General features: G+C 39.3%; 6 protein-coding genes and 1 long non-coding RNA gene across 8 annotated transcripts in view; 5 read left to right on the top strand and 2 right to left on the bottom strand.

Annotated features, from left to right (window-relative positions):
* Positions 1-644, top strand: part of LOC111496418 (probable inactive poly [ADP-ribose] polymerase SRO2) — a 1,826-nt gene extending 1,182 nt beyond the window's left edge. Inside the window, exons 3-4 of the mRNA XM_023146839.1 lie at positions 82-224; positions 315-644. Coding sequence (XP_023002607.1) covers positions 82-224; positions 315-431 — 260 coding nt within the window. The 3' untranslated portion in view covers positions 432-644. The remainder of the gene's footprint in view (positions 1-81; positions 225-314) is intronic.
* A 1,403-nt stretch (positions 645-2,047) lies between these two features.
* Positions 2,048-2,803, top strand: LOC111496609. Its single transcript, XM_023147104.1, has one exon. It carries the CDS (start codon positions 2,048-2,050, stop codon positions 2,801-2,803), a length of 756 nt encoding a protein of 251 aa, XP_023002872.1.
* Positions 2,804-3,832: 1,029 nt separating this feature from the next.
* Positions 3,833-8,627, top strand: LOC111495976 (uncharacterized protein At4g28440-like). Its single transcript, XM_023146180.1, has 3 exons — positions 3,833-3,956; positions 5,326-5,560; positions 7,977-8,627. Exons 2-3 carry the CDS (start codon positions 5,338-5,340, stop codon positions 8,165-8,167), a joined length of 414 nt encoding a protein of 137 aa, XP_023001948.1. The 5' UTR covers positions 3,833-3,956; positions 5,326-5,337; the 3' UTR covers positions 8,168-8,627.
* Positions 8,628-9,138: 511 nt separating this feature from the next.
* LOC111495978 lies at positions 9,139-10,612 on the bottom strand. Its single transcript, XR_002720406.1, has 2 exons — positions 9,947-10,612; positions 9,139-9,856 (listed from the first exon to the last, which is right to left on the bottom strand). It is a non-coding gene; the product is annotated as an uncharacterized LOC111495978 (long non-coding RNA).
* Positions 10,613-12,157: 1,545 nt separating this feature from the next.
* On the top strand, positions 12,158-14,548 carry LOC111495975 (polygalacturonase 1 beta-like protein 3). Its single transcript, XM_023146179.1, has 2 exons — positions 12,158-12,299; positions 12,419-14,548. Exons 1-2 carry the CDS (start codon positions 12,231-12,233, stop codon positions 14,219-14,221), a joined length of 1,872 nt encoding a protein of 623 aa, XP_023001947.1. The 5' UTR covers positions 12,158-12,230; the 3' UTR covers positions 14,222-14,548.
* Positions 14,549-14,862: 314 nt separating this feature from the next.
* On the top strand, positions 14,863-17,350 carry LOC111496121. Of its 2 annotated transcripts, XM_023146416.1 has the most exons (5): positions 14,863-15,725; positions 15,851-16,014; positions 16,116-16,207; positions 16,288-16,933; positions 17,205-17,350. In XM_023146416.1, exons 1-5 carry the CDS (start codon positions 14,999-15,001, stop codon positions 17,211-17,213), a joined length of 1,638 nt encoding a protein of 545 aa, XP_023002184.1. In that variant the 5' UTR covers positions 14,863-14,998; the 3' UTR covers positions 17,214-17,350. The 2 variants fall into 2 exon arrangements, with proteins under 2 accessions (XP_023002184.1, XP_023002183.1); XM_023146415.1 differs by lacking the exon at positions 17,205-17,350 and having other exon boundaries at positions 14,864-15,725; positions 16,288-17,161.
* LOC111496120 (beta-amyrin synthase-like) lies at positions 17,241-21,736 on the bottom strand. The gene is made up of 12 exons (XM_023146414.1): positions 21,122-21,736; positions 20,741-20,926; positions 20,375-20,662; positions 19,838-19,922; positions 19,581-19,747; positions 19,312-19,503; positions 18,876-19,232; positions 18,672-18,770; positions 18,322-18,378; positions 17,846-18,214; positions 17,649-17,729; positions 17,241-17,540 (listed from the first exon to the last, which is right to left on the bottom strand). Exons 1-12 carry the CDS (start codon positions 21,320-21,322, stop codon positions 17,334-17,336), a joined length of 2,289 nt encoding a protein of 762 aa, XP_023002182.1. The 5' UTR covers positions 21,323-21,736; the 3' UTR covers positions 17,241-17,333.
* Positions 21,737-22,667: the final 931 nt, after the last annotated feature.

The raw sequence follows: 22,667 nt of genomic DNA, 5'->3' as shown, positions 1-22,667 counted from the left end.
TTTTTTTTTTTTTTTTTTTTTTTCCTGACAATATATAGAGCATCTCGGTATTGATACAAGTATGGGTTGAGCGTTTTGCAGGTGCCCAAATGAATATGAAGTCGGTAAATGTGGTGAAGCCAAGGTCGGCATGGGTGAGTTTTCCTACGCTGATGCTTACACTTTCGAGGTTCTTGGATCCTAGGAAGATGAGTTTGATACACAAATGGCACGAGGATTTTATTGTAAGTAACGCACATATTCTTATTTATTTAATTTATTAATAAGTAAATGGATGAATTCGTTGTAAATAATGAGTTGGGAATGGGATGCAGAGAAACAAGATTCCGCGCCCACAATTGATCAACAAAGTGAGGCACGTTGCTGGAGACGAGCTGTTAATTGCTGTAATTAAAAAGCAGAGGAGAAAGGAGGTGATGCAAGTGGCGTAGTTCCAGCCCTTCAAATCACAGGGGCAGTGGAGCCGTAATAGATCAAATTGAACATTTTGGGAGAATAGTATAACATTCAGGGCGGGTTAATTGTCTAATTCACTTCCAATCATCCCTTATAATAACAATTATCAACTTCATTTTGTTTCTTTCTTTTGTCATTCAAAATCCTTATTTTCTATATAAATGTTCCCCACTAGATTAATTATACCACCCTACTGTTTCGCTTACATTTTTCCTCTGTCTCTGCTATAAAATCAAAATAAATATAACAATTCATAACAACATTAACATAATCTCAGCAAATGGAGATATTATAATTATATTTTCTATCGCCGACAATGGCATACCACCTTTGCAAACTTTTTTTTATTATTATTATTATTTATTTATATTTTTTTTATTAAACACTGGATGTAACAATTTTCCTTATGATTGAGCCACAATTAACCTTTAGTTATATATATAAATATATTTTGTCAAGTTACAAATCTGATTTTTATGATTTTCTAACCTTTATAACTTTAAGGGTTATAGAGACCAAATTATAATTGCACCATTTGAAATTTGGCTGGGAGAATTTAATAGTGTTTTCAGTATGTACTAATTACAAAGGTAATAAGTGGTGAAATATATTTAAAAAAAAAAAATCAAATGTCAACTTCAGTTTTGAATTTAAGAAGTAATGATAGAAAGAAATTTTAAAAAAATGATAGATTATCCAATTTGTTTGTTCAATATTTATAATTTTTTAGAAAGAAAAATTACGTATATTGAATTTAGAATAACTCACTGAATTCCCATCAAATAAATGGAGTAAAATGAATTTAATGAGCTTTGTTGTAATCATTGAATATCAACTTGATGAGCTTTACAGGCAATGCCATCGAAAACTACGCAGGATTTAATTAAGATAAATTGTAGCAGTTAAGATAGGATCAATAACTTGTAAAGAAGAACTAAAGCTTTAAAAAAAAAAAAAAAAAAAAGGAATAGACATGTTCAAACTCCTTAATATGCAAGTCACAGGCAAAACTATTTAATAAAGCAAAAGGTCACAGACAAAGACAATTAGACAGACCATCCATTTCCCTATCGTCATCGGTGAGGATTGATCACACCTCAATCATTGACCTCATGTTTCATCCTTTGGCTTTGACTTGCCGATCAAGAATGTATGCTTGTCAGCCAAGTGAGGCTCCTCACCCGGTCGCCAAATCGTTTCCCTTCTAGACAGCTTGTTTGGCGCGTGTGACATTTCACGTGTGACAAAAGAAGCAGAATATTATTCCTCAACCGCCCCCAAACAAGAAAATGTGAAAGTGAATGGTAAACGGGAAGTGGGTTGCTTCCGGATTTCATGAATAGTAGATGAACAAAAGTGAAGGTCAACAGAAGTACCTTTCGCCTCCAAATTGGAAACTTCGTAATCGTCTCCACCAAGTAACCACCTTATTAAATAAGCAGCAAACCATTTCTCACCCACCTATACTCAAAACTCAAACCACCTCACGCGGTTACAGTTTCCGCCAGATTCCCAAGCAATTGCCAATTCCGTTTTCCATTCACCACGGGAGGAGATGAAAAGTCGTGTCTCTGAAGATTCTAGCGCGAACATGAACAACCCCCGTGTCTCTGCTAATTCCACCAAACCGGACCTCGAATCCTTGGCTTTCCACGACAAATTACAGTTACACGATGCCTATGAGGAACAAGATGAAGAGTTCTCCTTTGTGTGCGCCAACCCAAATGATTCCCCAATTAGCGCCGACGGTGCCTTCTTTAACGGCCAGATCCGCCCCGTCTACCCACTCTTCGACCGAAGCCTCCTGTTCGTGGACGGGGAGGATTCCGAAACACCCGATAACCCTCCATTGCTTCGCCCGCCCTTGAGGAAGTTGTTCGTGGAAAAGCAATCGGAGTCGGATACGGAGATGGAGGGAGTTGTTGAAGGCACCTACTGTGAGTGGTCTCCGACGACGGCGGAGCTCGGCAAGAAGAGCAACTCCACAGGCTTCTCCAAGCTCTGGAGATTCCGGGAATTTATGACGATGCGCCGAAGCAGCAGCGATGGCAAGGACGCCTTCGTTTTCTTGAGCAATCCCAATCCCACCACCCCAAAGTCCCCCCAAAACAAGCTACAACCTCAACCTCAACCTCAGTCGGATTCCAGAACCTCCACCTCCACCTCCGCTCCAAAGCTCAACCGCCTCAAAGCCCAAACAGCATCCTCTGCCCACGAGATACACTACGTTAGAAGCAGAGGCCAGAAGCAAGTCGACAAACGCAGGTCCTATCTTCCCTACCGCCAGGATTTGCTTGGCTTCTTCACCAGCGTCAATGGATTCAGCAAAAATGTTCATCCTTTCTGAATTAATATTCTTCTGCAATTTATTTTGTTCTTCTTCCCCTCTTTCTATTTTCTTGTAAATATTTATGCCCCAATCAAGAATTTTGGCATTAGCAATGCAATGTGATGCGAGAGAAGATGAATTCTTTTGTTTGTAACTATGAACTATAACTTCAACAATTTCATGTGTATATTACAATTAGTCTCCATAGCACCACCCGGCCTTGGGTTCAAAACACAGCCACGAATTTCAATATTTAATATGAGCAAATTGATACTCCAATTCTCAAATTTGTTTCAGTAATCTGCAGATAGAATTCATATTATTTACCATCTCCATCAATGCATTCAAGAATTTCATTGCTGCTGATTCCAAATCTCAAGTTGGAAATTTCGTAGACATCGAGCAGAGCTCGTAAATGGGGCTGCCATCTTCTGGATCTTTGTGAGTGTGAAAACCATCCTCGTGTGGGTCTTCAAAATTCTATTTCTTTTTCCATCCATGTAAAAGGGAAAAAAAAAACTATATAGGCAGGAGAACACTGACACGGAGAACACTGACACTGACTCTCACATTGGTATGATTTTTTGTAATTCTCTAAAATATTTCATATCAATCAAGATAGTATTCCTCACGTGTAAACACATGATCATTCTTAAATTAATGTGGACTCACTCCCAATAATCCTCAACAATATATACATACACATACTACTTGTTATCTTCATTTTTAATAGATACAAATATTTTAGAATACTTTTTATATTGGATTTTAAAACCATATTAATCGATACAATACAAGAAAAAAAAAAGAAAAATATTTTTCACCTAATAGTTAATATATGACCAATTCAAATCTCTAATTATTTATCGATAAATTCAATAAAATTTGATGCGCCTTATCTTAATTCTTATCCAATATCCAGGGCAAAAAAAAAAAAAAAAAAAAGTTTTCCGTATTTTATTTTCTGAAACCCCCGGGTGACAAGGTTAAATTTGTAGGGTTAGACACGTGGTCGATTACGATTAAAGTCTTCTGGCGAACAATCATCGACGGTTGTTATTTCATAGCAACTCTATATCTTTCCTCGAAGCTAGAGTTTGACGGCTACGTTTCTCAAATCAGATCGGCTTCCTCTCTCTGCCTTCGTCTTTGCCTCTGCCACTCGTAAAAGGTGATCTCTAAACCCTAAAATTTCAGTTCCGGTTATTCCTATGCCTATCCTTTTTCTGTTTTACACTTCTCTTCATTTCTTAACTTTTATTGGCGTTTAGGTTGCGATTTTCTGCTACCTGTTCGGTTTGCATGGCCTCTTTATGATTCCCATTTGGGTCATTCAAGTGTGAAATTTTATATGGAGATTGTGACGAGAAACACTCTCTGAACATTAAGTTTGTTGATTTATAGCTGATTTTCGTTTTTCTTTTAGTCCCACATTTGGCCACAGTAGTTTCATTATCTTTCATTTGATTCACGAAAAGTCTTCGAAAAGAAAAGTTCTGAACAACTATGTATATCCTTGGATGTAATATTAGTATTTGTGTTTAAGCGATTAATAGCTTAAATGCTCTCAAGCGATTAAGGGTGTTGTAATTGGAGTGCCTGCTTGAGGTCTATTTGTTGGTGGGACGAGGGTTTAGAAGATTTGAAGTTAACCAAGAAAATGATATTGACGATAAATTAAGAGAACAAACAAGATGTTATTCGAGGAATCTATGCACCAAATGTGGTTGAGCGTGAAAACAGTAATGTTCTGGTTTGAAATTCTAGTTATTAACACTTGTTTATCTTCTAGACTCTGGTTCATTTGATTTAAATCTGACAGAGTTGCTATATTATCTTCAATTTTTAAGACATAAAGTAGAAGATTGCATAATGGAGCAACCATCTGTGAGATCCCATATTGGTTGGAGAGGGGGATGAAACATTCCTTATCAGGGTGTGGAAGCCTCTTCCTAGTAGATGCGTTTTAAAACTGTGAAGTTGGCGGCGATACGTAACGATAGACTTTGGCTATTACTAATGGTATTAGAGCCAGACACTGGGTGGAGTGCCAACGAGGACACTAGGCCCCCAAGGAGGGTGGATTGTGAGATTCCAGATTGGTTGGAGAGTGGAACGAAGTATTTCTTGTAAGAGTGTGGAAACCTCTCCCTAGTAGACGCTTTCTAAAACCATGAGGTTGACGGTGATGAGTAACGGGCCAAAGTGGATAATTTGCTTTTGGTTAAAATTTAATGTCAACATATTTTACATTTTGCTTTTGGTTGACCTAGTAGTCATATACAGGGTTGGAGAGAGTGGGTTCATAGGCACCGTACCTGAGATTTATACTATCCTGGTGGTCAATGTGATAGGTTAAGGAAATTATTGTGTTTCTTTGAATGAGGAATTTATTTATTTATCATTTTTTCATGGTTATTTTATCAATCCCAGCCTGTCCACCTTGGTGGTTTACTGGTGGTATGGGCATTTGGTAAAAATTCACAATGGCAATCTATTGTCTAACTGTTTTGTTATTGTTTGTATATTGGCATGATTAGGTATTCGGGGAAATGGCAGAATCCAAACCTGGACTGAGGAAACCAGTATTTACCAAGGTTGATCAACTTCGGCCAGGCACTAGTGGGCATACTCTTACTGTTAAGGTTGTGAATACCAAGATGGTATTGCAGAAGGGTCGTCCTGATGGTCCTCAAGCCCGTCAGATGCGAATTGCTGAATGCTTGGTAGGTGATGAAACTGGAATGATCATATTTACCGCCAGAAATGATCAAGGTAAACTTACAAAAGTATTTGAGCCTGCACCATTTTACGTAATTTTATCTTGTATGAAGCATGCCAATTTTCTTCTTTGTGCGTACATTCTAAATCCACATGCAACTGAAGAGGTGCTGTGAAGAGTTTTAATAACTGTTCTATATCGTGTGATCTCACTCCCTATCCACAATTACTCTGAAAGGTAAAGGTTGTTTTGATATATTAACTTCCTACTAGTAAAGATTTCGTAAAGGGAGGCTTTCTGTTATCTTAAAAGTTGTCATGGCCCTTTCTTTTTCACTGGAAAAAAAAACTCTTTTACTGAATACTGGGACATATGGAGGTTGAAATGCAAATCCAACTGAAATAAATCACCCATACTAAAAGTACCTTTTAAAAACTATAAGTTCATCACTTTGTCAGCTATATATATTGGTCAGTGTAATGGCGCATAGTTGGATAATGACTTGAATAGTTCAATTACATGACGGATTTTGGATAAAGTTAAAACTAAACATTAGAAAGGATAAGCTTTACGCTGAATCTTGAGAATAATAGATTTTGAATGAACTTCCTGTGTATTATTTTGATTTTGATCTTATGAGTGAGATTGGTACTGGAAGGTCCATCAGCTGTAGTTAATGTTGTTTCTACAGTGGCTTCTTTTTTTCTATTGACTACATTTTTATATTTTTGTGTTTGGATCTGATTATGCTTTCTGTTGAGTGTTAGTTCAGAATACTGTATGTTATTGGTAATATAAAGTAAGTGTAGATGCTTTTGTGATCAAAAGATCGTAGACTGTGAGGGAGTAAGAGAATGAGAACTAATTGTTATCAATATTAAAAGTCATCTAGTTACTGGAACCTACTTGAACCAGTAATTTTGGCTTCTTGTTTTTGGAGGAACTACCATCACTCAGGAATCCAGGGCCATTTGATAACGTTTTTGTTTCTCATTTCTCATTTCTCGTTCCTATTACTATTTTGTTTTAGAAACATGCATTTTTGACAAATGATTTTGTTTCTCGTTTCCAAATCTAAAGAAATGTTTCCTCGAAAGTATGAAGAGTTTGGGGAATTCCAAAAAGAAGTTTCTGTTTTAATGTTTCTCTTTTCATCTTGGTTCCAGCCTTAAAGCATCCCAATTCCCAAAGCGAAGTGAACGTGTTCACTTGTTTACATATTTGCCTTTCTCTTGCATCTAACTTAAGTTTTTGAAGAACAATTTTTTTAAAAAAAAATTAAGACAAACATTTTAATTTTTGAACTTTAAATTTGATTTGGGATTTGAATAGATATTACAAATTTTACATTTTAATTTTTGAACTTTAAATTTGATTTGGGATTTGAATAGATATTACAAATTTTACATTTTAATTAAAATAATTTTATTTGTATATTTAGCCATTACTTTTCATTTTTTACTATATAGTATATTATTTTTACATGATATTTCAAAGTTTTAAGGTGAATGGCGAGTGAGAAACGATATTCAAATTTGGACAACAGTTGAAGGATAGATACAACTTTATTGTTGTGCTTCAATTTTGCTTTGGGACTTAATTATAATGTAAAGTTTTGATAATTATTTTTATATGTTTTATTGCATGCTGTATGTTTTCTGTATTACATATACTATATTCAATTTGAGGTATAACAGAGAAAGAAATAGGAAGCAAGAAATAGTTATCAAACTAGTTTCTTTTTCTGTTTCTTGTTAGGAAGGAGAAATAGGTATTACATATACTTTATTGTTGTGTTTGGTTTGATGTTGCACAATTGCAGTTTTTAGAACTCAAGGACACTAATGTACAACCTATAGAATAGATCCTGTTCAAGGAAGGTTGTTTATCAAATACACACAAATTAACACTGGTTTCAATTATTCACTTACTATTTCGTTTGTAAGTGAATAGTTGAATGGAAAACTGGTTAGTTGCCATAGCTTTGTAATTGTGTAGTTGCAATGAAAACTATTCCTCCTGCATGGGCGATGAAAAAGGTGAACAAGAATGGAATTTTGTGCGAAGTAGGTTCATGATTTGACTAACAGGTGGTGCAGGAACGAGCTAGGATTAAATTTTTTGTATGGCAAACTCTTATTGTAAAAATATAGCCCTCCGTGATTTGACCTATAGCCTATCTTTGTTCACGAGATTAGTAAATAGCGTCATCCAGAATTTACTCCAAGCATTCAGGATAATTTTATAAGTTTACTGTGCCTTGCTTTTTTTTTAAATTCCAACTGACCCCTAAAATTTAATCTGGTTTAATTAACCAGCCCTTTATGTATATTTTATCTTAATTTTGAATGTCCATGTAGCCACGGTTCAATTTATTTACTTGAACTAATATTTCTTTTGGCAATTAATAAATGGAATTAAAGTTTCCGTAACTCATGTACTCGTAATTCTTTGCTTTCTTCTGTGTAGTTGACTTGATGAAAGAAGGTGCCACTATAATCCTGCGCAATGCTAAGATAGACATGTTCAAAGGATCAATGAGACTTGCAGTGGACAGGTGGGGCCGAGTTGAAGTTACTGAGCCTGCAAGTTTTACTGTTAAGGAAGAGAACAATCTTTCACTCATTGAATATGAACTCGTGAATGTGGTGGAAGAGTGAATTTTGTGATCGCGTTCACTTTCCTGCTGCAACCTGACCATAAAATAAAACAATCAAGCTACAAAATTACAAGTTTCCTTTGGGGTACTGAAAATGCTCACCGAGTTCATTATTAGGAAATAGAATTCTGGAAGCCAGTCGTACGAAAGTTGATTTTCATCCACGCAGCTTATTGTTAGAACCGTTGGGATTTACAAACAGGTGGGTAATGGCTGCAGTTGATGGAAGAAGGCTTAGCCGGCTTTTTTTACTTTTCATTTGGCAAGTATTTTATTGGCTGTGACACAGTTTTATGATGTTGAAATTATCATAAGATGATGACAAGAGTAGCGCCTTGCGTGGTTTTAAATTATGTTTTTTTTTTATTAGTCAAGGTTCATGCCAACTGAACTGCTTTTGAACTCAAATCCAATGCTTGAATGATTGATTACCCTGCGAGTGTGAGGATTTCACGAGTAAATATCAGTCTCCGGTTTTAGGTTGCCCTTGTTCGTGTATGTGTTGTATGATGTGCTTCAGCAGGTCTTATGTTGTGTGATAAAATCTTAGGATCAAGTTGGGATCCCAAATTGTACATTTCACGCAGCAAAGAGAGGTAATAATAAGGAAAGCAGTGGAATCTTTCACAATCCACACGTACGCTTCCATCTGGGGTAAGCAGTGAAAGTAAAAGGTCAAAGCATCAAATGTAATCAACATAAATAATATTCAGTGATTCAGTGGTTCACTGCCCAGAGAGAGAGAGCGTACTGATACAGTGGAATGAAATTAAGGGGAAAATGAAGATCATATGCAGTATTTAATTGCATTGCGTCTCTTTGACGTCATGCATACTCATCATCACTACCTCGTTTCTTTATTTAAACACCTCTGTTCGCCAACGTGATCATAAAGTATTCAAATGATTGGATATCTAGAAAATGTTGATAGACCAGCCGCGACTGTCTGCTCGCCTCTATTACTTTGATCTATTTTTTGGATATGATATGATCACATTTCTACTCGAAACCACAGCACTCTTTGGTCAAATCTATTGATACTCTATCGTGCTAGGACCTTTCACTTCACCCACATTTCTTTCCGGAAGGTTGATGCCCGAGCCCTGATTGGCCCTACTCTGAGTCCCCGTCCATGAATCTTACTACTTTGGAGGATGAAAAGCTAGCCATTTAAGTTGTAATCATAGTTTATGAGCCAAATTACTTGTATGGCATTCCAAATGAAAGCAGAGGGAGGCCGTACGGCCATTATTGTTATTCCCACTATCCCATCCACTACGCCATGGGTGCTCTTCTTCCCTTTTGTTATTGGTGGCTTCCATTTCCAACGCGATCACGATGGGCTTCTTCAACAATAAAAATATGATAGCACTAGCTGGTGGGGTTTTCTTTTTACAATTCTGAATCCAATCCCTCGAGGATGAGGAGGCTACATTTATCTTCAACTACTTGATTCAGGCCACAATGAATGCTGGAGCTCGATCAGAAACGAAATTAATCATGTGCTCTACTTTTTGGGAGAAAGGAGTGTTGTGCCGGTGAGCAAGGGAAAGGCACAAGCATGTGCAAGCATGCTCTGAAAGGTTATTTTGTGGGAACAAAGTTAAAGCTACTAAAGCAATACACGCTTCTGAATGCAGTAAACTTGATTTGAAAGCTCCCCAGTTCTACCATCGCGCCTCTTTACTTCCTTTGTACAGAACACCATGTAGTTAGTGCAATACGATCATTGTACCAATTAAAAATAAGATAAACACAAATGTAACCCATACACACATACTTTTTGTTTGTCATCATACGCAATTAGCAAAAGTTGGAAATGGGCATATTTTTTTTTGCAAGCGTCATATGCTCTTTTACGAACCCAGCCTGTGGAATTCAGTAAAACATTGTTATGAAGTGGGTGAACCGACTTTTTTGAAATTGCACTCTTCCTGATCCACTGAGAAGCAAAGAAAAAAATTGGGATCCAAAGCTGGAAACTTTATGAAGGACACGACATTATACTTGGCGACCAGCATTCTGAAAAGAGTACTGCATTATCATCTGCACACCTTTTTATTCATTTTTTTTTTTAAAGTAAAGGCTTTAGTTGGAATAATCCAAAGCGAATTTGGAGTGACGCAAGTTATGGTTTAAACGATGAGAGAGGATCACTAACTGAGATACACTTTGCTGGGGAATAGAAACTTTGAAAGTGTATGGCAATTATGATGCGAGCAGCGGCGTTGTGGTCGTATAGTTGTAGCTGTAGTTGGAGGAGTCTGCAAAAACAGGAGAATTTGCAATTTGATTGGGATTATTTCACAAAAATGGGAGCCCAATTCAGATGTCTTCTCCTATAATAGAAGACATTCCATTTTTTTGAATCGAAATGAGGTCTACTTGCATGTAGTTAATGTAGCTCTGTACTTCTCTAGGTAATATATAAAGGCGTTTTAATGAATTGTAACTGTGGGGAATGAATCCAAATGGGTCACTACCAACCAAAATGCTTCATCCAGCATTTGCTATTAATGAGCGCTTGTATTTATGGAGCTTTAGACATGTGGGTGAAGGATAGTGGCAGCCAACCCAACCGCATTTTCTTTCTTCTTCTTTTTTTTTTCTTTTTAGACGCATTTTGTAGACGTGTCAAGTGTTAGTACACGTTATCACATTAATCACTTCCTACACTTACAAAATTTCCGATTAACACCTTTAATATTGTAAAATGCACATACCTTTACATTACAAAACTTTCACGATTAAATTGCTGAAATTATAGTATTGCTATGATCTGTCCCAAATATTCTTCTCTCATTAATTCTTTTTAGAAAGAGGAGAAATGATGGCATCATCACCACCGTTCGTTTCACCACAGCTTTAAATCATTTTCCTTCTTTAATTTACTTGCCTTATTCCTTATCCCAATCCCCTGTTCTTGACGTTGACTTAAACAAGTTGACTGCGACCCATAATTCCATTTCTAAATTAAATCCCAATTACATCGGAACCAACAGTTTTAAAATGGGAAATGGCAAAAATAGTACACTTGTCGACAATGACTCCACATGCATTTTTCCAGCGTTATTATTTTCTTAAAACCAGTGGTACATAATCTGAATTGAAATGGAGTAAAAGGAAAATGTAAAAGTTTTTTCTCTCTTAAATAATAAAAGAGAGAAGGAAAAAAGGAAAAAAGGAAAAAGAAAAGAAAAGAAAGGAAAAAGTGGGTAGCAAATAACGATGCCCACGAGTTTGAATCATTAGATACATACACTTGCACAAAATACTAATACAAATTAGCTTGGTTCTGGAATTATGATATTCCATGGTTGTTGACGATACAAAAAGGGGAGAATTGCAAGGAGTTAACCAAGAGGACTATCAGGAGCTTTGTCGCTGTGGTGTCCAACACAACGCAGATCATTTTTTGAAGTTGGATACTTCATTTCTATTCGTTCCTCTTTTTCTTAACGAAAAACAAAATTAACAATAACCCCAACTTCGAAAGCGGTGTGTAACCGATCAAAGCCCGACACGTGCGCTTTAAAACGCGGCTTCTGAAACTACCCCTTGTCTGTACTCCACTATCAACTTTATCTTCCTCTGTGTTTCTCTTTTTCTTCCAAGTAATCTATGTATCATTTTTTCCTTCCTTCCTTCCTCTTGGGTCCTAACTAAAATAAATTCCCTCTCGCACAGTTACTTCTTACTCCGTGTCATCCTTAAATGTTCTCTCATGCCAGAATATTCTCAACTCTCTGGGGACCAATATTAAAACAGTCCAATACTAGGTCCGTGCATAAGTTAAGAAAATGAACCATTAATGGTTGCGTATTTAAATAATAAAATGAGGATCCACCCAAAGTTAGAATCAAATACATTGAAGAATTGGTATTGCAGCTCTAAAAAGCACTTGTAAACGCGTCTAGGTTGGGTTGAAATTCGGAAAAAGGCCATAGAATCTCAACATAAATCCAAAAAATAAAAGAAAGGCAGTGATAAAATTGAACTTTTCGGCCGCGTGAAACCACTATAAATTTCTGCATACAACCCAACCAACAAAACCCAAAACAGAAATGCACAGATTACCCGCGCCCCTTCTGGTTCCTCTCTATCTCTCTATCTTCTTGCTTTCGGCTTTCAATGTAAGTCAATTTCCATCTCCACTTCACTCTTTATTTCTCATTACTTCAGTTTTTATCCCCTGTAACTGTAAATTGTAAATTGTAATTTGTGTGTGGTTTATGTGGGCGTGCGGAAAAAGGTTCCCGCGGCTGGCGACGAGGACAACCCCTTTACCCCAAGAGCTTTTCTGAGTCGTTATTGGAACAAGGAGGTCCGGAATGATTTGCCAAAACCCACTTTTCTCTTCTCCAAGGCGTCTCCCTTGACGGCAGTGCAGTCCGCGGCCTTCGCCAAACTCGCAGCCCAAAACACACTCTCCTCCCGCCTCCCTCAGTTCTGCTCCGCCGCAAATTTGCTCTGCTTCCCCGATTTAGCCCCTTCTTTGGCCAAGCACAACAAGGACTCCAACTTTGCTGTCTATTCCAATAGGAACTTCACCACTTACGGCTCCAAAAGAGCTGGTGGCATCGACTCCTTCAAGAACTATTCCAATGATGAAAATATCCTCGTCGATTCCTTCCGGCGCTACAGCCACGGCGCCTTGAGCCACGCCGACCGATTTTCGACCTATGGCATCGACACCAACGTCCCCGACCAGGGTTTTAACACTTACGCCTCCAAAGCCATAGGAGGTAACGGCAAGTTCACAACCTACGAACAATCCACCAATGTCCCCAATCTCCGATTTACCAGCTACTCCACCGATGCCACTGGACGATCTCAAGTCTTTAAGAGCTACAGCGAGAACGCAAACGCAGGAGATCAGTCGTTTGCCAACTATGGAAAACGAGGAAATGGGGGTCCCAACGAGTTCTCTGCCTACGGGACCAACGCAAACGTAATAGGCTCTGGGTTTTCAAGCTATGGGTCCGACGGAAATGGCGCTAACGACACATTCACCAATTACGGTAACGAGCAAAACGACCCACAGAACAACTTCAGGAGCTATGGGGAGGGTGGGAACGGAGCGATTGAAAGCTTCTCTAGTTACAGAGACCAGGCGAATGTGGGGGACGATTCATTTCAATCCTACTCCAAGAACTCGAACTCGGCGAAGGTCAATTTCGCAAATTATGGGAAATCCGCCAATGTGGGTTCGGACAAGTTTAGTGGTTATGGACAGAATGGGAATGCGCAAAGCGTGGGATTCAAGATCTATGGGGTGAATACAACGTTCAAAGATTACGCGAAACGGGGGATTAGTTTTGCCCAGTACAGCAATGTGAGCTCCGGTGGTGCGAAAATGTCGGTGAACGGGAGTTTGGCGCAGAGGTGGGTAGAGCCCGGGAAGTTCTTCCGCGAGTCAATGCTGAGGAAGGGGACGGTGATGGCTATGCCGGACATCAAGGATAAAATGCCGAAGAGGTCGTTCCTGCCCCGATCTATTCTATCCAAGTTACCCTTCTCGAGTTCGAAACTGGGAGTGATGAAGAAGATATTCCACGCCGAGGATAATTCGTCGATGGAGACTATGATGACGGAGACGCTCAGGGAGTGCGAGAGGGCGCCGAGTGCCGGGGAGACAAAGCGGTGCGTGGGGTCGGTGGAGGATATGCTAGACTTCGCCACGTCGGTGCTGGGGCGGAACGTGGTGGTCCGGGCGACGGAGAACACGAAGGGGTCGAAGGGGAACATAATGATAGGGGCGGTGAAAGCGGTGGAGGGAGGGAAGGTGACGAAGTCGGTGTCTTGCCACCAGAGCCTATTCCCTTACCTACTCTACTACTGCCACTCCGTGCCCAAGGTTCGAGTGTACGAAGCGGAATTGCTGGATCCAAGGTCTACGGCCAACATAAACCACGGAGTTGCCATCTGTCACTTGGACACCTCAGCCTGGAGTCCCAGTCACGGGGCGTTCATAGCTCTCGGGTCCGCCCCCGGTCGGGTGGAGGTGTGCCACTGGATCTTCGAGAACGACATGACGTGGACTGTGGCCGACTGATCTGTCGCCGCAAGGGGGGAGGGTATGGGTGTCGTTTAAAAAATGTTTAGCCGCCACCTCCACGTCATTAGAACATGCTTTTATTTTCTGTTTCTAATTTGTTTTAGGTTTAGCCAAAGAATGGTACTGTTAACTGCGAAAGAATGGTCCTGTGCCCATATCTATGTGCTTCCATTGCCTTGTTGTGTTGCGAGGGAAATTCCATGAGACAGCTCACACGCTTGTTGTGACTCTCTCTCTCTCTCCCTCTATCTCTAAATCTATCCATTCCCCACTTTATGGGCTGCTACTTTGAGTCCAAAACAAGAGAAATTCTTGGTTGAGGTCACATTGCATCGAACAATTTTGCACGGTTAGATGTGAGAAAAATGGTACTTACGTATTCCATAGTTATTGAATACTTCAATTTTTTTTTTAGTTAGACTGGTTCAACTTTAAGAGTATTTAAAAATATTTTTATTTAATTTAACCTAAAATTTTTATAATTTGAAACAAAAGTATTTAATAAAAACAAAACCGTGTTGAGAATTATTTCGAAATTATAAATTTACAACGAGGTTGATGGGTCCCCTTTTGACCGTTTTGTAACGTTACAAAGTCCGAAATTCAAAAAAGTTGGGCTTTTTCCTGTATGGCCTTCCGTTGCCAACGGCCACTTCCATCATTCTCGTCCATGAAAGAAAGTGAGAGAAGTCGAAAATATTGAATTGTAATTGGGATTTGAAGTAAAAGAATCTGGAACATTGAGTCGTTCTTTATTTCTTTGAAGTTCTTTTAATGGCGACTCTGGCACCAGGAGTTCTGGTAAAGCTTCTAGATGGAATGAGTTCGGGGGTGAAACCCACGAGCGATCACCGCAGCTCCCTGTTACAGGTTACGGACATTGTGCCTGCAGATCTGGACGAGAAGAACCTGTGGCCAAAGCATGGATTCTATATCAAGGTGTCGGATTCTTCGCACTCGATCTACGTGAGTCTGCCTTCGGATCAAGGTGATTTCGTTTTGAGCAACAAAATACAGCTAGGTCAGTTTATTTACGTGGATAAATTGGAACCTGGGTCCCCCGTCCCAGCGGTGAAAGGCGCAAAGCCACTCCCTGGGCGACACCCTCTGGTGGGAACACCAGAACCTCTGATGGGTTTGAGAGAGAAAGGGGAGAATTGTGATGAAAAGTCCAAGGCAAAGGGGTCGGTTCCGAGGCGGGGTTCTTGGGGAACAGGGATGATCCATGGAGATGGGTATTCTTCACCCATGATTCTGAAGCCCGTTCCCCTGGACTTTGACCAGTGTACGCCCGTGAAGGAGCGAATCATGTCTCCCATGGTTAAGGGAAAAAGCGGAATCCGGTCTTCCTTTGGTGGTGGGCTGTTGGCTAAAATTGAAAGCCCTACTCCTTCATTTCTTAGGAAAAGCTGTGCATCCATTTCCAAATTCCCTAGAAGCAAGAGCGTGTGCGAGCGAGATCCAAGGATTTCATCACCAGCTTCCTTCAACTCAGTTGTAGGTATACAAAATGTTAAACTTTCAAGCGCTGCTGTTGCCTGTTGAGTGTTATCTGTTGGCCTCTCAAACATATTATCTATCTTCATTTTCATCTCATCACTTTCTTTGGCTGGCTTGTTGTTGCAGCAAAGAAGAGCACCACTCCACCTCCAAGTCTGCGGAATCAAAGGACCTCCAGGATTGATGCCTCCCCCATGCTGAATAGTTCTCAGTATGGCCCTTCAGACTCTGATGATAGCGGCACCATTCTTCCCGTCAACTTACCAGGAAAACTCAGCATATTAGGCAAGGTGAATGAACGAAAATTAATTCCTTCTGAATTCCAGTTGGTTGATGGTGCTCCTAAATCCTAATAATGCATCATCTTATGATAACAAACAACGTTTATCAGGAAGCTGTGCAGCAGAGAGATACAGCGCAGAAGATTGCCCTCCAATCCTTGAGAGGGGCTACTGCCACGGACGCTTTAGTGAGATCCCTCAGGTACACCCACTCGCACTTTCACCCACTCTCATCACTGACTTGCTCTAAGATAAGATGGATATTTTGTTGTATGTATGTAGGATGCTTTCTAGGTTGAGTAAATCAGCTAGAGCCGACGCTCCTGCCAACTGTTTCGACGAGTTCCTTGAATTCCACCAGCAAATCATGCAGGCAGTGAGTGATATGGTGTCGGTTCAAGCCGCTACTGAACTGGCTCAGAACCAGAATTTCATAAAGCAACAACAGCAGCAGGAACAAGAATCTCCCTCCTCCTCCATACTAAGTGAGATCACACCCAACTCCAGCAATCCTGAATCAAGTTTATCCAAAAAAAGGTGTGGGTTGTACAAGTCAGTGACGGCTTGTGCTTGTCCGGAGAGAAGCGAGCAGAGGATAAAGACCAACTTTGGGAAAGTCGTGATGCCGAGGGAGCAGAAAGCGTCATCATCATCAACATCAACATCAACATCTGTTGGTGAGAATGATGAAAATCAGAAGCCGCCACCTATGGCAATGGCAATGGCAATGCCATCATGGTCCAGCAGTAGTAGCTTGAGCGACACAATCAAACTGGGAAAGGAGATTGAAAGGGAAGCTGGAAAGTGGTTTATGGAGTTCATAGAGAAAGCATTGGAAGCGGGCATGAAGAAGAGCAAGGGAGCGGGGGACGAGGATGTGAGGAAAGTTCCTCAGTCTGTATTACTCAAGCTCATCAACTGGGTCGAGGTAGAACAGTGCAACAACAATAACAACAGGGGGGTGCTCCATCCCAGAGCCTTACAAATTGCGCGCAAATTAAGGATCAAGATCAAGAACCCTTGACATTCATACTCTTTCTTTTTCTTCTCTGCACACCAATTCTCTACTTAATTCCAATCTTCCTCCACAAATTCTTAATTTTTTATTATTACTATTTTGTTGGCTTTTATTAATTCATTATTGTACCTATAATTTGATTTAATTTAACCGTGTTCATTCCTAACTTTTTTGGGGACAGATAATTTAAACTTATTCAACTCAACGGTTCCAGCGGTGGAAGAAATATATAGGAATTACTGGAGGCACGTGCTAAATCATATTTATCAAAATCCGAAAGAGGGTACAAGAAAAGAGCATATTTATAAAACTAAGGGGAAGTAGAAGCCAATTTGACTCGTTTGCTGTATTCAGCCAAAGCCCATAGCGGATATATGTTTCTGTAAGCTGAATAATGTAACATACAGTTCTTCATGAAAACACCAGTTATTTCCTGTTGAGGAAAATCTCCGTCTTCGGTTTGCGAGTTTATTAACAGCTTAGCTGCACGGTGAAGAGGTGTAGGGTCCCTTTCCGCCTGTTCAGTGTATATTTGGGAAAGGAACCATCATTTATTTCAAATTTCCATAACTGGACATAAATGCTACTTAAATTAAACATCTTAAAAAGATTCAAGCCTACAAACCTGTCCTGAATGAATGAGGGCCATCATAGCCCACGCTGTTTGAACCAAATTGGAGCGCTTTCCTTCAAGGGGCACATATTTCTAGTAATGCAGCCGCACCCACACCCACACCCACACCCACCAGTGAGCGCAAATAAAAATGGTATAAAGTTATTAAATAAACAGTTCAAGTGGATGGAGAATAAAATCGAAATTACCTTACTCGGGCAGCAGAGGTAGCTCTCTCCCCAACCACCATCGGGCATCTGAATATTCAAAAGGAAATGTACGCTTTTGCGAATGGCTGCGCAGTTGTTAAAAGTTTTGGCGGCAGCCACCAGACCGCCAAGTGCGAACCAGCAACCATACGTAAAGCAAACTCCCCAGTTACCGTACCAAGAGCCATCGGGCATTTGTATATCTTGAAGGTAGCGTACAGCGTTTTGAATGAAGTTGTCAATCTCCTTCTTCCGGTGCCCAGGGTGTAGCTTCTTGAACAATATCAGAGCCTGGATTGCCGATGCTGTGCACTCTACATACTCGTGCTCAATCACTACGTCTGCAAAGAACTCCGTCGGATTCAGCATCTGCCACCGCACCGTACACCATTCTATTAATTTCAGATCATATACTTCCTTGTCTTCACATTATTCATTCATTCATCGCATTCAAACAAAATTACTTAATAACTTACTTCTAGCCATTTTTGACCGGTTGCAGGTTCCCAGGCTGCCAAACCTCCATTCTTACTCTGCACGTGAAACGGATACACAATATTGATTTTGTTTCGTGGAGAGAGATCATATTTAATTTAAATCAAACACGTATAGGTGGAGAGATCTTTTTTTTTTCTTCTTTTCATTTTTAACCTTAATTGAAGGAGGAGATTGTGGAATAGAAGGAGACTAGGAGAGTTTAGAAGAAGAGGATATTTTTTAAACAAAATAGAATATTATTTTTAACTATTTTGAAAATGTGACGATATTATCGAATGTTTTGAGAGTTATCTTGAAACATTTTCTATAATTTAACCTTTCTTCTAACCTGTAAAGAAAGTAAGACATTCACGGAATCGTATAACCTCTGAGCTTCCATTTTGTCGCCTACAATCTCTGGGCGCATCAGTGAGAAAAGAAGGCAACACTGGGAGCATGCAATTGAAGATTAATCAACATATATAAGATGTTTGTAAAGCAGATTCTACATTTAAGCTGAATTTATTAGTTTTTATATGCGCAATGCATGTACCTTCAGAGCTTCTGCAGTACAATCAGAAACTTGCCATCCATGATCTTGATCAGAGAAAGTCCAAGATCCTTTCGAAATATGTCGATGCATGGTCTTGAAGTTACCAGAGGGGTTGTCCTTAACCTGAGACTTTTTAATGAAGTCATGTCCTCTGGCTAATACAGGTCCAACTTCGTCTGCCATATCAGCCGCAAGCAAAGCTTGGATGGCAAAACCCGTATCCCACTCTTGACTACCAAAACTCTGCATCTTCATACCGTCTTCAGCAACCCATATGTAATCGGGGATCCTTGCCAAATGCTTTTTGAAGTAATCCCCATCAGGATCTTCCACCCAACAAGCTAGCATACAGAGTACCTGATACATTTCCAATATCGTCAAACTAAATCTCAATTAATATGATTTTGTAACCTTGGAGTACCGCATATTGCTTTACCTTTTCAACACAACCAATGGTAATGTATCGACTGTTGTCATCTTCGTAATGGATATGCTTCATGGTGACTTGAAGAGCCTTCTCCCTAACCAGCTTGTTGAATGGCCAACGAGTAAGAAGCGGCTCAGTGCAGATGTAAAGGCTATCCCATAGTAGATCTTGCATCAAGGGATGCGGGTAGTATACATCCTCCTGCACATCCAGATTTGCATTCACGTAGTGTAACTGCCTACAAGGTAAATAGGTTGAATTAAACAAATTATATGAACCTTTGTACACAGATGCCGGGTCTTCTTCCAGTTTATCTCATCAAAAGGTTGGGCGTGAAGTTCCAGTCTCAATTCTTGTATGAGTGGTGTGATTTGGCACACAAATCTTTTTCCATACAAGTAGGACATGGGCATATAAACCATTCGACAATAGCACCACATTTTTGCTGCACCAATTTTCATACGTACTAATTAATATTTAATCAATAAGACTACAGGTGAGCAATGAACTCGAGCAGCATGCGCAAAATTCAAACCTGGGTGCATTGGTAGAAACGAAGGGAGTAACCAAAACTCTGGCGGCATTGGGTTGCTTCCAGCCCAATCATAAACACCAAGTATCTGTTTTCATTTTAAATAAGCATGCAGCAAGCAAACTAATTAATGGTGGAACTGCTACACTTTATTAAGATCAATCGAGAAGAGATTTACAAAACACTCTAGAAACTACTACACTTTATATTGAAATTTCTTGGGATGATAAACTAGGTAAGGTGGACGGTATTTATACTCATGATAGGTAATCAATTCCTAAAATTTCTCAACGTTTGTAAAGTATCTAAATTATTTAGATAAATTTATTCCTAAAATTCCTAAATTATTTTTCTAAATTTATTCTTAAAATTCTAAATCATTTTCTTAAATGAGTGGCTTAATGGGCTAGTGATATTTAACAGTAATTACACGGTAAGCTAAGCTAGTGGCAGTGAATTGAATCAACGATAATTAACTAACTAATCAGCTAGCTAGAATGAAGAAATTAGTAGTAATGCGTGTGTGTAAATGATACTGACCGAGAGCCACGTCTTTCCCCAAGAGGGTATGTTGGTGACACTACCATGATCAAGAATCCACTTGCGGCCTCTAACACAAGCATTGTTGAGACCACCATCTGGGCCCTCTCCAAGAATACGCATACAGATATAGCTGAGAGCAGTGCAGAACATGGTGCTATGGCCCTCTATATGCAATCCCCACCCACCATCTTCGTTTTGATGGCAGTATATGTATCTAAGTATTTCTTTCTTGTGTTCTTCAGGGAATACTTGGTCCAAATGTCCTGTTATGTATAAACACATTACCTGCACACTCCCTTCATTCATTTCAGTTCCATTTCCGATTCCATTTCCATATCCTGGCACCTACAGATTTATACTCACCAGCGGTGGAAGGAAGAACAAAGGTCCTGCGTTTTCAGCTGGCCAGTGTCCATCACTTGCTTGCAACGCTGAGTAGAAGTGAACTGCTCTTCTCAATGCTATCCTCGCCTTGTCTTGTGATATTTCCTCCCCCTCCTTTATCTTTACTGCACCAATTTCTTGTTTGAACTTCTTCTCCCTCAGGAACTACCAATTGTTTAAATACATGTTGTATCATCTTCCAAAACATCATAACTCAACCAAAATTGGAAGGTTTCATATATAGATTCCAAAATTTTGGCCTCCATAAAAAAAGGTTGTAGCCCCATCCGCGGAGCTACTGTCAGTGTAGTGAGGGAAGGTAAAGTGTGAAGTTAAGAACGCACTAGTTTATTTACTTACTTGCATTCGCCAAAGGCAGTCGGCACTAGGCTTGACTTTGTAGCGATTCCGGTAGAAATGGAGGCGAGCCTCTTCTACTTCTTGTCTCTCTTCCGGTGTCCCTGCTTCCGGATCGAATTCCCAAGTTTGTCTCCCTATGAAGTCATTTGTGCTGTATATGTAGGGGTCATTCCCTCCATCCGCAATCTTAAGCCGCCACATACTTGTTTTTTACTTCCGGATCCGCGTTGTGTGTCTGAGCTAGCTCTTCATATGAAGACATGAACCATGGTTATTTGGGAGGAAACCAGGTATGATGATCAAATGAAACCACTTTGGCATACAAATTAGTGCTGTTCAATAATAGACGCAAGGGATTTAAGACGAAAATGGTAGTAGATGAGTGGATAACAAGTTGTTATACAGTTGCGTAAAGCAAACAGTGAGGCAATCAGAAAAACGAAAGTACGAGGTGGAAGTCAGATTCTTAATTATATATAAGGTGATAGGTGGTTCAACAATTTAAGAGGTCAGTTAGGAAAAAATAAGGAGGAAAAGGAGTTGTAGTTGAGGGTAGTGGATCGGGAATGGAATGCATCAAGGGCAGGGTTGGTTGGGGTGTTCGATGACATTTATGACTGGAGCCTCAGCAGTCACAAGTTTTGTGGATCGGGAATGAAATGCATCAAGGGCAGGGTTGGTTGGGGTGTTCGATGACATTCATGACTGGAGCCTCAGCAGTCACAAGTTTTGTGTTTCTCAACGTTCTCTAAGTTATTCCGTACATAAAAACATGTGGATTAACACTGCCCACACAACTGAAGATACAAGAAAAATACTAATTCATTTTCCACGCAACATTTTTCCTTCCCTTACTCCTCTTCCTCCAGCTCCATGCTCTAGCGCCCCATCCCTCTGTGCCTTCCCCTCTTCGTAGTTCGTACTAGGGGTTGGTCCTTCTTTCCTCAAATTTTGGCTCACCCATAAATTTTAAATTTTCACAACTATGAATAATATATTTTTGCCTTAAAACAAAATTCTTACCTTTGACAAAAATTCTTATGTTTTTTTAGTTCACTCCTCATGTCTTCAATTTTCTCTTTCTTTTATCTTTTTCTTCCTTCATTCCTTAATTGTCTTCTTAACCTCATTCTTTCATTTCTCCGTCTTCAAAACTCTCATTTCTCTTATTCTTTTTCTCTCTTCTTAAACGATTAGAACTTTAAATGAAAAGGAGTTCATTTTCAAACATATTATAAAATAATTTAACACAAGGAAAGAAAAAAAAAAAGAATTGTTAAGCAGCAACGGAAAAAATAAATCATGATTTTTGAAGTATGGATAAAAGGATTTTGTCCATGTACTGATGAAATAATTTTTAGTTTTTTTTTAAGATAAAAGTTATTAATACTACTTTTAAAAATTCGTGCATATTTTAACCAAAGTTTAAAAATATGTTTACAGTTTTAATGAATTTTTTAACTCTTATTTAAGAGTATTTAGCGACACTTTTGATTTTTTTTTTTTAATTATTAATTTAGCTTAATAAAAATTGATGTGATTTATA

Source organism: Cucurbita maxima, unplaced genomic scaffold, assembly GCF_002738345.1.
Source record: "Cucurbita maxima cultivar Rimu unplaced genomic scaffold, Cmax_1.0 Cma_Scf00022, whole genome shotgun sequence".
In the NCBI taxonomy this organism is placed as follows: domain Eukaryota; kingdom Viridiplantae; phylum Streptophyta; class Magnoliopsida; order Cucurbitales; family Cucurbitaceae; genus Cucurbita; species Cucurbita maxima.
This window is presented reverse-complemented; position numbering and strand designations above follow the sequence as displayed.